At 42.0% G+C, this 17203-nt stretch overlaps 1 protein-coding gene across 4 annotated transcripts in view; it reads right to left on the reverse strand.

The window, feature by feature from the left end:
• LOC123507664 (unconventional myosin-X-like) overlaps positions 1 to 17203 on the reverse strand; it is an 86008-nt gene that overhangs the window by 10609 nt on the left and 58196 nt on the right. For 2 of the 4 annotated variants that reach the window (XM_045260767.1, XM_045260766.1), the window contains exons 5-27: positions 16440 to 16630; positions 13707 to 13919; positions 12944 to 13221; positions 11741 to 11876; positions 10582 to 10707; positions 9919 to 10036; positions 9502 to 9623; positions 9245 to 9390; positions 8812 to 9024; positions 8403 to 8572; positions 7831 to 7967; positions 7544 to 7695; positions 6102 to 6137; positions 5294 to 5519; positions 4944 to 5174; positions 2650 to 2770; positions 2131 to 2315; positions 1796 to 1988; positions 1443 to 1597; positions 1094 to 1318; positions 760 to 926; positions 392 to 589; positions 71 to 257 (exon numbers count right to left, since the gene is read on the reverse strand). In XM_045260767.1, coding sequence (XP_045116702.1) covers positions 71 to 257; positions 392 to 589; positions 760 to 926; positions 1094 to 1318; positions 1443 to 1597; positions 1796 to 1988; positions 2131 to 2315; positions 2650 to 2770; positions 4944 to 5174; positions 5294 to 5519; positions 6102 to 6137; positions 7544 to 7695; positions 7831 to 7967; positions 8403 to 8572; positions 8812 to 9024; positions 9245 to 9390; positions 9502 to 9623; positions 9919 to 10036; positions 10582 to 10707; positions 11741 to 11876; positions 12944 to 13221; positions 13707 to 13919; positions 16440 to 16630 — 3926 coding nt within the window. The remainder of the gene's footprint in view (positions 1 to 70; positions 258 to 391; positions 590 to 759; positions 927 to 1093; positions 1319 to 1442; positions 1598 to 1795; positions 1989 to 2130; positions 2316 to 2649; positions 2771 to 4943; positions 5175 to 5293; positions 5520 to 6101; positions 6138 to 7543; positions 7696 to 7830; positions 7968 to 8402; positions 8573 to 8811; positions 9025 to 9244; positions 9391 to 9501; positions 9624 to 9918; positions 10037 to 10581; positions 10708 to 11740; positions 11877 to 12943; positions 13222 to 13706; positions 13920 to 16439; positions 16631 to 17203) is intronic. The other 2 variants (XM_045260769.1, XM_045260768.1) reach the window with 1 other exon arrangement.

A 17203-nucleotide genomic window follows, 5' to 3' on the forward strand; every position in this document is an offset into this window, starting at 1 on the left:
TCAATGATTGAAAGTGATAAGGAAGATGAATTATGATAAAGAATAATGACATCCAGCACAACATACTCACCCGCACAACAGAGTAAACTGCTTGGGCATAGAGAAGGTTGACTTGAACTGGATCACTTGGGATTTCACGAGGGTTGCGGAACAAACGTTTGCGGAACACAAATCTGTTCTCACCAGCACTGACAGTCTGTGATGTGCGCTTGGTGCTGGAGCTGTGTGTCCCTGAACCCGTTGCCTTCTGCTGCTTTCTGTACAGAAAAATATAATGCACATGAGTTTTGGTTGCTACATATTGCACCTAAATGTCTCTGGTGAATCTTCTCTCGCATAAATGTCATAAAGGTATAAAGGGTTTTCTAGCGGTACCGTTACTATTACTTACATCTCCCAGGAGGATATGACATCATAGAGATATTCATGACTCTTGACATGCTTGTCTCCTTCAGATCCAGACTCATATATGGCCCAGCCTTCTAACCCAGACAGGCCAAGGCGGTCAGCCAGCTTCTGCATGGCATCCCCTGCTGTGTCTCGGGGATGAACATCAATAGCTTTTGTCCGACCATCCAAGAAGAAGAACCTGTGAGCAAATCAGACTTCAGGAGGGGAAACCAGGCTACTGTAGTCCTGTGGAACTCTATCATAGCTCTGTTGCAGATACATAATGTCTAGATAATGACAAATCGATGAAGAAAACACCACTATAGTAACGTCTCCACCTCAATATAGGTAACTCATGCAGTAACTTACCTACACACAATAGTCCCCAGCTTCTTCATGGCAGCAATTTCCACAGAGGAGGGAGGAAGCTGTCTGCTGGATACCTTGGTGTTTTTACAGTTCTCTAGACACCACTGAACATATTGCTTCAGCTTCCCCTCTAGACTTAGGTTCTTTTGCAGGAAACTAACAAAGTACTGCAATATTCAAAGTATCATATGTTAAATTAGAAATAAACTAATAGAATAATAAAAAAAAAAAGCATTGCAAAAGACTACCTAAATAAAGAAAAAAAATATTGAATTTCAGACAGACTAGTATAGGAATATTTGCAGAATGATGTTGGGAAAGTAAAAGAACTCACTTTGTGCAGGAGTTTGCTGGGCTGGAAGGCCACCACACAGAGGCACAGCATGAGCCACAGTCGCTCCAGAGACTCAGTGCTAGGGTTGTTGGTCACTTGTCTCATGCACTGCACAAAGATTTCATTCCTCAGCTCCTCTCGCTCCAGCCCATGACCGATGATGGTCTGGATGGTGACGATTTCCTGATCTGGCTTCAACTCCCCTCGGCAATACTTGCACAAATCCTGCAACAAAGAGGCAAGTTAATCAGGGAATGCACACTCTTGACAAAGCACAATATAGACATTAATGCCACTCTTATTAACACTGCACATACTTGTACTCATGTCAGAACAAGACGTGACTAACCCTGAAGATGGTGCAGGCAAGGGTGATGTTTTCAGGGTCATACAGGTGGACATGGGAGGTGGGGATGATGGAGGCACGGGAGTATGTGATTAACTCATACTTAGGTAAATATTCAGCAGTGGATCGCTTGCGGGTGAGAGTTGACATCAAGGTTCCTGTGAGGAATGCAGTTAGGACAATTATATTACATGTTCTTACATGTTCTGCATGCTGCTCAAACAGACATTAAATGCAGTTAATATCAATATCATGATAGATTCTGATTGTGTATATACTGTATGATTGTGTATATATATACACACACTATATATATGAGTAAGAATACATAGAAAACAAGGCAAAGGAACACCCACCTTCAGGAGATCTTTCATGATTGTTGAAGAATTTCTCAGCAAACTCAATCATATCAAAGTGGTTTTGATTTTCATTTTCCTTATTCTCTCCAAGCTCCTCCAGTTCATGCAGCTTCCGCTCCACTCGCTGCTTCCTGCGCTCCACCCGCTCCGGATCTTCCACCACACCGTTGTTGCGACTGTTTGCTCGAGGCTGCCACAAGAATTTGATTCTATCAATACAAACCCTGAGCTTTTAAAAGATGTCTGCTGAAAAATTTCAACGCATCCTTGCATTTTCTATTGAATTTTTGTTGTAACTTCTTTCCGTGTGTGTGTGTGTTTCACAGACTTACCGCAGGACTCCTGGTGCTGGGTCGTGTGGGACATGGACTGTGTGCTGAGGGTGAGCGTGAGGTGCGGCGTTGTCCCGATGGTTTGCGCCGCCGCTGCTCTCCTGAGGCATCCCAGTGAGGAGGTGGAGCAGCCTCTCGAGGCCGGCGAAGTTCAACAGCCTCTTCTGGCGGTGCTGGAGGAGGACCTGAAGCAGAAGTTTTAACATAATTGAAATGGTGAGCATTTCTATTTTTGATTAACTTTCAAAACATTACTGTAAGAAAATAAAATACATAAAGAAAAAGATATGCACTAAAATTTCTAAGACATCAAGCACAAAGAACAATGCAATTCTAAATAATATAAACTTTACAAAAAAAAAAAGTGTAACCGTAACCATTGCAAATCTCAAATTACAGTAATATCATACTATCCTTTTGCCTCTAATCACTCAAAAGCTTCTGTCTCACATAGCAGCTTTGAACAACACACAACCAAGTCTCTAGGAGGGCATGTGTCCTTTGTTGCCTGAGACTCACCAGCAGGGGGTGGACCAGACACATAGTTGGGTTCCCGTCGAGTCTGTGCCCCTGACAAGCCCACAGGGATGGTCTCGTAGATGGGCTCTTTTGGTTTCTCCTCTTCATGGAATCCATTGACCTGGAGCAACAAGTTATAAAGTCTTAGATATAGTAGTAGTAGTAGTAGTAGTTGATATAAGTATGGATATGCTTCAGGAAAATGGTCTTTGGTGGCTAAAAGGCAAGAGACACTAGTAACTGTAAGCATTTTGAGGTGTTTGGTGTTACTTTGACATTCCTTAATGTGTGTGTGTGTGTGTGTGTGTGTGTGTGTGTGTGTGTGTGTGTGTGTGTGTGTGTGTGTGTGTGTGTGTGTGTGTGTGTGTGTGTGTGTGTGTTTCACTGTTTGATCTGCTGCAGTATCTGACGAGACAGCCAGACGTTACCCTACGGAACGAGCTCAGAGCTCATTATTTCCGATCTTCGGATAAGCCTGAGACCAGGCACACACCACACACCGGGACAACAAGGTCACAACTCCTCGATTTACATCCCGCACCTACTCACTGCTAGGTGAACAGGGGCTACACGTGAAAGGAGACACACCCAAATATCTCCACCCGGCCGGGGAATCGAACCCCAGTCCTCTGGCTTGTGAAGCTAGCCCTCTAACCACTGAGCTACTGGGTGTGTGTGTGTGTGTGTGTGTGTGTGTGTGTGTGTGTGTGTGTGTGTGTGTGTGTGTGTGTGTGTGTGTGTGTGTGTGTGTGTGTGTGTGTGTGTGTGTGTATTTACCTAATTGTAACATACGGGAAAAGAGCTATGCTCGTACTGTCCCGTCTCCATATCTACTAATGTCCAGCTTTTTCTTAAAATCATGAATATTCCTTGCGTTGACCACTTCCACGTCTAAACTATTCCATGCTTCCACCCTTCTATGAGGGAAGCTATATTTTTTCACATCTCTCCTATAAGTGGCCATTTTTAGTTTTTTCCCATGCCCTCTCGACATTCTTTCATTCCACATACACAGATCTTCCCTATCCATTTTTTCCATGCCAATCATCACTCTGTATATTGCTATCAGGTCTCCCCTTTCTCTTCTGTTTTCCAGGGTCGGAAGTTGCATTCTGTTCAGTCTGTCTTCATAAGTCAAATCTCTTAAGTCAGGCACCATTTTGTTGCAGCCCTCTGTACTTTCTCTAGTTTCCTTATGTGTTTCTTTAAGTTCGAGCCCACTGTATTGTTGCATATTCAAGCCTTGGTCTTATCATTGCAGTAATTATTTTCTTCATCATTTCTTCATCTAAATATACGAACGCCACTCTTATGTTCCTCAATAAGTTCAATACTTCTCCAATTATTTTGTTTATATGTCTCTCTGGCGATAGGTCATTGGTAATTGTCACCCCAAGGTCTTTTTCTTCATGACTGGTTTTATGTCTTCATTTCCTATCTTGTACATACTCCTGATTCTTCTTTCACTCTTGCCAAACTCTAATTTCTTGCATTTTGTCGTGTTGAACTCCATTTGCCATGTACAGCTCCATTTCCATATTCTGTCCAAGTCTTCCTGGAGTAGTTCGCAATCTTTGTCACATCTCACTTTTCTTAACAATTTTGCATCGTCTGCAAATAGGCTCACATAACTGGACACCCCATCCACCATGTCATTTATGTAGACCGCGAACATTACTGGTGCCAACACTGATCCCTGTGGAACTCCACTCTCCACCAAGCCCCATTCTGATGGTCTGTCCTTAATTATTGTTCTCATTTCTCTTCCTACCAAAAAGTCTTCCATCCATTTTAGTAAACTGCCATGCACTCCTCCTACCATTTCAAGTTTCCAGATCAGTCTCCGGTGTGGTACCTTATCAAAGGCCTTTTTTAAATCCAGATATATTCCATCAGCCCAACCATCTCTTTCCTGTATTACATCTATCACCCTCGAATAGTAACATATCAGGTTTGTCGTGCATGAACGCCCTTTTCTAAAACCAAATTGGCACTCACAAAGTATGTGTGTGTGTGTGTGTGTGTGTGTGTGTGTGTGTGTGTGTGTGTGTGTGTGTGTGTGTGTGTGTGTGTGTGTGTGTGTGTTCTGATGTGAAATATGGTGGGCAGTGCTGTGGTGTGGAATCACCTTCACCAGACCTGTAGACTACCAACAGAAGACAGATGCAGAGATGGTGAATCCTCACATAATAATTTTTATCTCTTATTTCTAATGAAAAAGTAAGATAACTGAGACTAATCACATTTTGTAACATCACACTACAACAAGAAAACAATCACTCCACACTGAGTACCTGAGGTGGAGGAGGAGGAAGGGTCTCTCCATTCTCCTGAGGTGGTTGAGTAGGTGCACTTTCTCCACCAGGCAGGGCAGGAGGATGTAAGACAACAGCAGGTGGTGGAGGGAGTGGCTGTTCTCCTGGAGGTGGTGGCAACTGGGAAAGGTCTAAAATATCTGAGCCTGGTGGGGGAGGCAGGCTGCCTTCCCTCTTTTCATCCTCATCACGTTGGTTCAGTGCTTTAATCTGAAGGGGAAAGTCTTTCATTACTAACACTTCTTACTTGAAGCAAAAGAAGAAACCTCCTCCTTGAAAGAGTTTGAGTCACAGGAAGGTGGAATTACAGGAGTTTACCAGAGACTGACCTCCACATCAAAAGTGTCTGTCAAGTCGTCCATTTGACGATGGATCTCATCCAGCACATGTCTTTCTGATTCCATGTTGGAGAGGAAGGAGAAAAGGTTGTCCAGGTCCACACCTTCCCCTGAGCCCTGCGAGGCATCATCTGGGTTAGTGGTCATGGAGGCCGCCAGGTGAGGGTTGACTGTGTCTGCGATGTTGGACAAGGTTGCCAATTCCTCTTCCACTTTTCTGAAGCAGTAAAGGAATATAAAGTAAGCCAAACATGTATTAAGTAAACTAGTGTAATGCATGCACACTCTACACATATCAGAATAATTACTAAATGCCTTACAAAATAAATATTCATAATGGAGTTCTTTATACATCAATGGCCAGTAATATCTGGAATAAATGTTAAATGAAGTCCATGATATGCATTCAAGTATAACCTGAACCTGTGCATTTGTTTATATCAACTATGAAGGCAACCTAGAGAACATGTGTTAGTGAGATCATAATGGATGCTACACCTCATGCTTCCCTTCATATTAGTGAGAAAGAGGAACACATCACTGCCACACCATTATTGCCTCCAGAAGTTAATGGTAATAAAGCTCACCAAAGATCACCTTACTCAGCATGTACTCCCAAATAAGAGTGAGCCACAAGACTAAAGCTCAGAGGATAGAGACAGACCGACACCACTCACCTGCTGATAGTTAACATAAGACAGAAGTGTTACCCAAAGAACAAAGCCACCAAGATAATGCTGAGAGTAACAGACAAGGGAAATGTGAGACAAGAAGTATGACAAACTCTTGGTGTACTTACCCTTCACCAACTGCTGCCAGACCATCATACTGTTGGCTTGAAAGGGAAGCACAAAGCAGATCAAGCAAAACAGTACCAAGCAATCTCATGTAAGTCTTGTTTGAGAAAGAAATCTAGAATGTGGTAATATTTCCAATGCATAATAAATTCAACTGAATAATAAGAACTGCTTGCTGTACCAAAAGTTATTGTGAATAAATCAATCAGTAGTACATATGTCACTTAATCATAAGACCAAGCAATGAAATGATATAATTCTAGTCAGATTCTCTTCAAGCAGGATAAAAATCATGGACAGTTAAAATATTCAGATAAGTAGGCATCAAGCAGGTAGAGGTATTAATAGTAATATAAGCAAGCCCAGGAGCCCTGCCATGTTTAGAACTGCCAGTAATCCCACAGACTTGTGAGGCCTGTTGTTAGCAGCTGAATAACTGAGTCTCTCCATCTCAGCTCATGCTGACAAACAAACAATGAAGTGATACATGCATCAGAGCAAAGGAAACATGTCAGATATCATTTTTACACAAGATGATTCATTGCTCTTCTGTCCAGCTTGTTTAATGTATCAGTAAGACATACACAGCCATTCAGTGACTCAGAAATGCTAAACAGGTGATGTATGAAGCAGAGTGATAAGTGTTAGGCTGAAATTGACAAAATACTAGTGGTGGAACTCCTTTGAAAGACAACATTGACTTCATATTTTGCAAAGTCTATAGTTAACGTCTGTCATGCACAAACTTTCCTAATTCTACCCTCAGCTTCTTTTGTCCTGAATCAACCAAAAGTTATGACTTCCATTTATTTCAGTTTTCCTCAGCCAGAGGAAAATTTATGCAACACATATTTCATAAAATCGGAAATGTACTTTTTAATTTTTAAGTTATTTTGATTGGTCTCATTTGGGATAACCACAATGGATCCCCCACCTCCACTTCCTTCTATTTTGTCTACCTTCTATCATGCCCTTCCACCCTCATATGTTCACTCAACTCTCCAATGCTCAACAATTTCTTCTAACTGATTCTTGAAGCAAGATTAGGTTATACATATACATATTAATATGCACATCATTCTTGAACTGTGATTGGTTAATAATCCTGCACATAAGATAAAACCAGTCTGGTCAGGCAATTCAAGCAACATGAAGCTGAAAGCTGTGGAGAGGAATGTCCTGAAGCCTCTCAGTTTTGTCAAAGTATTTAAAGTTATTTTTCAGGAGCAGGAAACAAATCTGATGATGAAAATGATGATGGTAACACAAATCACACATGAAGTCAATTCCCCACAAATGTAAAATCATATTCACCACTAAGATCACACTACAACAAACTCTTATGTCTGTTGCATATTCAGCACCAAAACAACAACGTAACCTTTGCCACTGTAATGTTCCTGTCTTACAAACTGTATATACACAAACACAAATACAAACATACCTCTGTGCTTCCTCCAGCTCCTGCTTCTTAGCTTCATCCTCTGCTGCCATCTTCTGTGCCTCCTCTTCCCTCTGTCTCCTCTCCTCCTCCAAACGTTCCCGCCTTCTCTGCTCTTCCTCAATGCGCTTCATCTCTCGCAGTGCATTGGCAACCTTTTATAAATCATGACAAAGAGGAAAATCAATCTCAATTTGCAAGATATTTTATAAATCTCTTCTTACAAGCTAACTCCAGACATCAGAGCCAAAGGAACCTGTAGCGCATAACAAAAATCTGTCTCTCCTTACCTCTCTAGCAAACATTCCTCGCACATTGGACTGGATGATGATGATGGCTCTCCTCTTTCTGATAAACTGTAGGCGGAGTTTCCAGCCACGGTAGTAGTTCTGCACCATCAGGCATGCTGCATGTATCCTCTGGTACTCTGCAGGAATATATCACTAGTCAGTTCTTCTATTCGGGCAAAAAAATTAGCCACTACCACCACTGAGAGAGAGAGAGAGAGAGAGAGAGAGAGAGAGAGAGAGAGAGAGAGAGAGAGAGAGAGAGAGAGAGAGAGAGAGAGAGAGAGAGAGAGAGAGAGAGAGAGAGAGAGAGAGAGAGAGAGAGAGAGAGCAAGCGCCATATTTGGAAACACTTTCCTCTTTCGCCACGACCATTTTCAAACACTACAGAGACAATTAGCTGAGTTCTAAGGAAAATTTTTCCTGTTCATAATGCAAAAAACTTATTAACATGTCACTAGAATCAAAGAAACATCCTTGAAAATCCATGTCACTTCAACTAGAGGCCTTTGAAAACAGTGAAAGTGCAGCACAGAAATGTTTCAGACTATGGTCAAGTGAGAGAGGTGCCATACCTTTCCTGTGTCTGTGCATACGGTACAGTGCCTGGATCTTTATTGCTGCAGCAACAATGGTGGTCTGCCGACGGTCCTCCAGCGGCTCATAAACCTTCTGTCGAATGAAAACTTTACTCTTGCCAACTTGCCACTCCTTCGGCGGCAGCGAGAGAGACTTCATGATGTCACTGAGGAACAACAAATAGTATTACCAAAAACATTGCATCAACTAGCTATCTGAATTACTATTGTTACCTTCATTAATTTTCCTTCACACATTGAATAAAAATTGTCACACAGGAATATTGAAAGAAAAGTATGAGTGATGACTATTATCTCTCTCAAAGACTGGTAGGCTGTTACTAAGTATTTTTGATGAGTTCACCATTGCTTAAACTATGCAGGAAACATAATCTCAGGAACTCACCACACATGTTGCTTTGGGTCAGGGTATCTCTTCCTCCTGTTCAGGCAGAAATACCTGGCAATAAAGTCATCAAAAGTCATGTGAATGGGGAATCCCTCCTTACGGATCCTGATGATGTCATTCATACCCAGGTAGCGCAGCTGGTCCAGCACCATTGACTCATCATATGAGTTTGCTGCCTTGTTTTTGTTTGGCTTGATGCACCGCACATACCTGGCCAGGGAGAATGAGGAGGGTGAGCATTGGTGTTCAAAGGTTAGGAGGATGAGTGTTATTATTTAATATGGTAATTATAACATTTAAAACTTTGACTACTGGTGTCTGATATGCTATTTCATCCTAAGCAGTGCCTGCATTTTCTGGTGAACATCTTCCCCATACTCTAACATAGACAGAAAAAAAACAATAAAGGGAAAGTAAGAAAGCTACAAACCAAGGATTAGTTGCTTGAAGAACATCCACAAGTGCCTGCAGTTGATTGCGGAAGGCATCAGACACTGTGGGCTTGCCTTTGGAGGTTCCCCGAGAGATGGTGCTCTGAATGGTGCCCATCCTTGCTATGGTGCAGCCCAGCAAGTCCTGCCAACATACATAATTTTGCAGAACTGAATATTGGGCAAATATCTACAAGAGTTAATAATCAAAACAGCAGATTTTGGGTATAAGTGACAAGGGACATCCATTACACACCTGGAATCTTGTTAGGTCAGCAATAAATTTGTTCTCTGACTTGCTCATGAGGTCAAAGAAGACGTCCTGCTGAGCGTCTCTGTTCTTGTCCACAAAGCCCTGCACAGTGTAGATCACCTTACCTGGGGACAGTGACGGGTGAGATGGCCGTCTAACCTACACTCACGCCTCACTACAGCAACACCACTCCAACCTTTGACTGTTATGGCTGCACCTCAAGCTTAATAAAGTAGTCTGACACAAGTTGAAGAGGTAATATCGAGATACTACTGACAGCAAAATGTGTGACATGCCAAGATACAGTTATGACAAACAAGAGCCTGGTTAACACACTTCAGTACAAAATCATGATGTGTGGTTCATAGTAAAGTCAAGTTTCAACAGAGGAAGGGACCACGGGGAGGCCCAGACACACACCTGCATAGTGGTTGACACCAAACTCCACCTCCCATCGTCTTCTGTCATCACCTTTGATATAGTTAGGGTGACTTTCAAACTCCTGGTGCAGCTTGGTCAAATAAGTCTTGTCTGCACCCTACAATGATATAATGTTTTCCTTTAATAAACAAATAAGAGTATGTAAAAAAAGATAAATCCATGTTAAAAAAATACACTACCAAAAAAAGGTGATAGAATTAAAAAACTTTAATCTATAGAGTGAGTTAACGCAACATCCTGGCGAACAACATACAAACACTCCATCAACACCATGTGTTTTATTTACTATATATAAAGAGGTGAACATACTAGATGCATTGCTTGTCCAATATTTACATCCTATGTAATGTGTTCTGCTTCCCTGTGTGTCTGTGCAACATGCAGCTTGTGTCCTCAGGCTGGACCTTTCAGCTAGCGACACACGGTTGTACCAGAAAAACAGAATTTTGTATATACATAAAATAATAAATCCATTCTAGCAAAACTATATTGCATAGTACTGCCTGAGCCTAAGAGAAAGGTGCTGCTAAGGTGTTATAGTGACCTTCAGCAGAATGTTTCTCCTATGTGGTTATAATAACATTATTTGTTATAATGAGGGAGGACACAGCAGCTCTCCTTGCCCAGCTCCATCAGCCTCACCTTGGGCATGCGGCACTCCTCTGACAGCAGCTTCAGCAGACACCTCGGGGGCTTCTCCAACAATTCAAGGCACTCAGTGTTATCCGTGAAGGTGATGTGGGAAAACTTGATCTCCTCTTGGCGATACTGAACCATGAAATAGTTAAATTTCACATATAACAAGAACTCCATAACTATAAAGGATACCACAAGAATCAATTATACAATTTTACTCTTGTTTTTAAAGATAGTCACTTTCCATTTACTTATTCTGTGTAAAGACAGCTGTTGTTTGATAATTATGTCCCTTCAAATGAGTCAGGGGATCCTCATGATTAGACCGTTCGCAGTTCGAATTATCACCAATTCAAACTCAGTTAACACCCAATCCTCAAGGTTCGACCGACTGACTTGCCAATTCAACATTCATATCTCGTGTGCCACCCACCCGGTCAAATCCGCCACCAGCCTGCCATGCAGAAGTGTAAACCGACGCTACCCTGTGGCACAGGTAGCATCGCACAGGCCGGGCCTGTGCATCACTTAATCTGCATCACTCTCACCCCAGCCGGTGTTCCCCAGCCCTATGAAGCACAACTTCCTGCCTTTCAAAGATAATCTTCAGCTTATAAGAAAGTGTGAGGCAGGTATAGTTCACAGTGTCGTTGCACTGCAAATGGGTGTTCCTAGATCAACTGTATCAACAATTTGGAAGAACAGGGACAAGTACCGTGAGACCGTTGCATCATGCAAGTGTTTTTATTTCCAGCAATGTACTGTACAGCACCCTAATGTGTTTAATAAAAAAAATTTTGATATAAATGAAGCCTTTAATAGTGTAGATTAGTGTTTTTTAAAGGTTATAGTGATGTTTTGAGGGATCTAGGCTAGAGGTTGGTCCCTATCCCCCCAATTTTTAAGTATTCTATGGGAAAAATTGCTTCACGATTCAAATTAACACTGATTCAACCGATGAAAAATCGCCCTAACCCCGTCAAATTGCGAGGATCCCCTGTACCCCTTAAGAAAAGCTGAATACATCAATGCACTCAAACATTTATCAAAGAAGTAAAAATGTTAAAAACTTGTTAACTAAATACGTAGAGAATATTTCATATCATTAAACACCATAAAAACACCAAACAAATATCAGAGCCATTAATGGAAATACAAAACTTACAATTTCCTGTTCCAAAGCAAACACGTAGTGGTTGAAGAACTTGTGTAACTTTTCATTGGTGTAATTGATGCAGAGTTGCTCAAAAGAATTGACAGCAAAGTTCTCAAAGCCAAAGATGTCCAGAACACCAAGGAATCTAGAATGAAAACCATTATTTAGCCAAGCATGAAAAACAACATAATAGTATATTTGTAAAGAATATTTCAGGCAACTAATAAGAAACATTTTGCATTACTTCATTGCTTCATGTAACACTTATAAAACAATGAATAATACAAAAAAGTCCTACCCTCTAATGCTAAACTTGGAAAGATACAGTTGCTTTTCAATGAAGTGTAGAAATACATGGAACTTGCATCCACATGATCACACTTCTACAGCCACTAACAAACACTATTGGTACATCTAAATCCAAAGATTCTCTAAGGCAACTTTCACACACACACACACACCCGTGTAGTGTAGTGGTTAGCACGCTCGAATCACAATCGAGAGGGCCGGGTTCGAGTCCTGGGACAGTGAGGCAAATGGGCAAGCCTCTTAATGTGTGGCCTCTGTTCACCTAGCAGTAAATAGGTACGGGATGTAACTCGAGGGGTTGTGGCCTCGCTTTCCCAGTGTGTGGAGTGTGTTGTGGTCTCAGTCCTACCCGAAGATCGGTCTATGAGCTCTGAGCTCGCTCCGTAATGAGGAAGACTGGCTGGGTGACCAGTAGGCGACCTAGGTGAACACACACACACACACACACACACACACACACACACACATAATGGAATTGTCACAGCACATAGTGTGCACAACTTTAAAGAAAAACTAGATAAATGGAGATATGGAGACAGGACACTATGAACCCTGCACATTACAACTAGGTAAACAACTAGGTAAATACACACACAAAACACAGGAAATTAATCCCTTCAGTACATTGACACATTTCTAAATTCATTTTGGTTACTATTTAGTGATCTTATGCAGCTTTATAAACTCATGTGGGGGATTAAAATAGTGAAGACTGTGGTCATTAATCTTCTGAGCTCAATAGATCCTTCCTAATGCCAATAAAATAATTTAATCATACCTAAAACTCAATGTAAAAATGCATCCCAATACTGAAGGGGGTTAAAAGCACCACTGAAACATCACCCTACACCAGCACCACCAACACCTGAGCCTCCCTATTCTGTCACTTGCTGGGTCACACACCTGGTTTGATCCTGGCCTGGGTTGGTGCACTTGTTGATGTGGTCCACCAGCCAAGCAAAGGTGCGGGAGTAGAGCGTCTTGGCCATGGCGTGTCTGTTCTCCTTGGCCTCGGCATGTTTGAGGGGAATGTGAGTGATGTTTCCCCGAATGTTGATTTGCCGCTGGAGCAGACAACCAAGCAACTGTTCGTCAGAGAGGCCCAGCAGTGTGGACAGAGTCTTCAACACCTCCTTGTCCTTCTCCGTCAATTCACAGTTCTCCCCATCAATGTCTGCAAACTGAGGGAGGCATTGATAACTTCTTAAATTCATCCATGAGTACAAATGCTCATACTACAGTTTTTACATACGCTTTCTTTGCTCTCACCATTTCATCTTGCCATTCTCTCTCAGATAACTTACTTTCACAAAAACTTTCTCCAGTGTTGGTCACTTTTTTGTTTCCTCCATGCCTCTGTTTCAGTTCACATATCAGGAGTACCAATCTAATAGCACTTCACCTCCATCCTTCAACACTCTTGCTGTATTCCCTTTATCTCTGCAGTTCTGCCACACTAAGCCTAATCATAATTTTTCTACGTTCTAAAACTTTTTGGCTTTCTTTTATGACAACTGAGACTCCATTAGTACTTCACCTCCATCCTTCAACACTCTTGCCGTTATTTCCTTTAACTCTACAGTTCTGCCTCACTAGAGCCTAATCATATTTTTTTCTACCTCCTAGCAATTTTGGGGGCACTTTTTTTTGTACAACTGAGACTAACCTCAAGGTTTCCAAGCCAAAGGATGGCAGCCAGGGTACCATAGATCCCATCACATATTTCCTGCGGCACATGGAGGACATTGAAGGCGAGGCGCAGGCTGTCAAACCGGCGGGCGTCATCTATGCCGTCAATAACAATGCAGCCGGACTGGTTCAGGTAAGTGTAGGTGTTGGCAGGCTTGAGGTGGAATTGCTCTGCCAACTCCTTATTGTTCTGTAAAGCATCCACAATGAGAGGGTGAGGATGTCGCCTGCATCTTGTGTATACTTAACCCTCTGACCAGTGAATGCAATATGGTGCCCCCTATTTGAGCATCCCCTACATGATTTTGATAAACAGTAGTAGCAGTAGAAGTTTTTGTTGTTGTTGTTGTTGTTGCTGTTGTATTGTTGTTGTTATTATTGATGTTGTTGTTTTTGTTATTGTTGGAGGAGGAGGAGGAGGAGGAGGAGGAGGAGGAGGAGGAGGAGGAGGAGGAGGAGGAGGAAGAGGAAGAGGAAGAGGAAGAAGAAGAGGAAGAGGAAGAGGAAGAGGAAGAGGAAGAGGAAGAGGAAGAGGAAGGGGAAGAGGAGGAGGAGGAGGAGGAGGAGGAGTAGTAGTAGTAGTAGTAGTAGTAGTAGTAGTAGTAGTCACCAAAGTATTTTCTGCACTTCAGCAATTCAGTTTGGCACAAGCACTGAGTGAACTAATACTGTTACTGAAAAAAGGATATTCTCATGAGCTTCCATCATCATTGTTATCACCACTACCACCACTACCATCAATAACATTACCACCACCACCACCACCACCACCACCACCCCATAATATAGCCACTTTTAACAGCTACAGGGAAACACAATTAAGCAGAGAGTGGCCACAGCAATATCACTACAATTAACTGAGATAAATTTCCGCACCATAGTCTCATTACTTCTTATTATCCTCTGCTTTCTTCTGATAGGATGAAGGATCTCTGTACCTGACCAGTTCTTTCACATCCTTCCCATCCACCTCCTTATTCCAACCCACAAGAATTCTACCCTCTCTTCTCTTTATTCTAATACTCTTCTGTTTCTTTCCCTCCTCCTCATTCCAACCCACAAGAATTCCACCCTCTCTTCTCTTTATTCTAATACTCTTCTGTTCCTTTCCCTCCTCCTTATTCCAACCCACAAGAATTCCACCTTCTCTTCTCTTTATTCTAATACTCTTCTGTTCCTTTCCCTCCTTCTACTTCTTTCATTATTTCCTTCCAAACTTCTTTTTCTCCCTGAAATTTCAACTTCACTTCCTACCAAACTCTCCAACTATTCTCTTTTATTTTCTCTTATTAGTTCCTTCACTTTCCTATTGCAAGACCTATACTCAGGTTTTTCTTCTCTCTTTAATTTCTTCTGGTATGTTTCCTTTTACTTCCTAACACTTTTCATATGCTTTCCTTTTATCTTTTACAGCTTTCTTAACCTCAGCCTTCAACAATGTACTTCCCTTTCTCCTCCTCTCATCAGTCTGTGCACTACACATCTACTGCCACTATAGTCACTGTACCTTTCAATGTATCAAGCATCTTCTTTACATTTGATATCTCCCTAAACATTTCCCAGTTCTTAGTCTCTGTCTTTCCTCACTTCTCTACACTCCTTCCTGTCCATATTTCACTAGTCAACACTAAAGCATCTTCTATATGTACTTCTGCTTTTACATAAAAGCAAAAGTAGCTTTTTTTCATAACCAAAGAGTATGACCAATAATGCTGTAAAAATTAAGAGATTTCAGAATTTAAGTGTAATAGCTTCCATTAGAATTAATAGGTGTGTGTGTGTGTGTGTGTGTGTGTGTGTGTGTGTGTGTGTGTGTGTGTGTGTGTGTGTATTTACCTAGTTGTAGTTTTACAGGGCCTGGGCTTTATGCTCGTGTGGCCCCGTCTCTGTGTGTGTGTGTGTGTGTGTGTGTGTGTGTGTGTGTGTGTGTGTGTGTGTGTGTGTGTGTGTGTGTGTGTGTGTGTGTGTGTGTGTGGGCAGAGCAGTTTAAGTTAATGTGCCAGCATCTGTTTCAGCTTTATGAGTATGTACGCACATGCATGACAGTAACTGCTTTACTGTGTTCAGAGCCCACCCTCCTGCCAGGCCATTCACCTGCCCATCTCACTCCTCCATCTCAACCCAGCCAACCTCCACATCTCCTACACCTTTGCTCTCACTGGCACCCTCTCCACCATCTTCCACAGGCATCCCATCAACTCATCCTTATTTTGCTCATTTCCCCCTTCACCCATACCCAATTTCTTTCATTTCCTCCCCTCACACATTCTATACACCTATTTCTCTCACTATTTCCTTCCCTTACCCATCTCATTTCCTTCCCCATACCTATTCCATACTCCTATTTGTCTCACTATTTTCTCCACTCCCCCATTCCATACCTCTATTTCTCTCACTGTTTCCTCTCCTCATCCATCTCATAACTCTATTTCTTTCATTTCCTCTCCTCACTCATCTCATCAATTTCTTCCCTTTCCCATCCTATACCACTATTTCTCTCACTACTTCCTTCCCTCACTTATCTTATTATTCCTTCTTCTCACTCATCTCATTTCTTATTTCTCTCACTATTCCCTTCCTCTTACCCATCCCATACCATCTCACCATTTCCTTCCTTCACTGATCCTATACCCAATTTCTCTCACTATTCCCTCCTCTCACTCATACCAGCCCCTGCACCCACTCCTGCCACCACCTCTTCCTGCAGTACCTGAGCTGCAGCCACCAGTTGGTAGAAGACATGGTAGTTCCTCTCCTCTGGGCCCTGGAAGGTGATGCGGGACTGCTCCAGGAGGTAGTCTTGCATCACACACCCCTTGATGTGCCACGACGGGTCAAAGCAAACCTGCATGAACTTCCCAAACCGACTTGAGTTGTCATTGCGGACTGTCTTGGCGTTACCTGGGTGAACAAATGCATGGAGGTTAGAAATTTTTGGTCAAGTGTTGATCTGCCAAAGCATAAAATGCAAAATGTGAAGAAAAGCCTCAGTAAAAGGCAGTACTCTCAATCTTTCACTCCTTTCTCTGGTAATCTCTGGAATTCCCTGCCTGTGTCTGTATTTCCAACTTCCTATGACTTGACTTTATTCAAGAGGGAGGTTTCTTTCAAGACATTTGTCTCTGTCCTTTGGCTGGTTCTGTCAGCTCTATAAGTAGACTGGTAACTGAGTGGGCCTTTTTTCTTTATATTTCTATTGCTTTTGGCCAGTCCTCCTCTCTTGCTTGAAAAAAATTCTTCTTGTGATGTTTTGGGACAAAATGGGACAAGATGGGACTCATTTTGTCCTGAAATGTCACAAGAAAAAGTTAAATAGACATGGTGTTTCTACTGCGACTTTTCTTCACTCTTCAGCTCCTTCAATTTTTACTTTAAGATTTGTGTAGGACTAGACCATCTTATTGACATTAGGAAGAATCTATGGAGGTCAGAAGATTAATGGCTACAGTCTTCACTATTTTAATCCCCACATAA

Source organism: Portunus trituberculatus, chromosome 23, assembly GCF_017591435.1.
Source record: "Portunus trituberculatus isolate SZX2019 chromosome 23, ASM1759143v1, whole genome shotgun sequence".
NCBI classification, from domain to species: Eukaryota; Metazoa; Arthropoda; class Malacostraca; order Decapoda; family Portunidae; genus Portunus; species Portunus trituberculatus.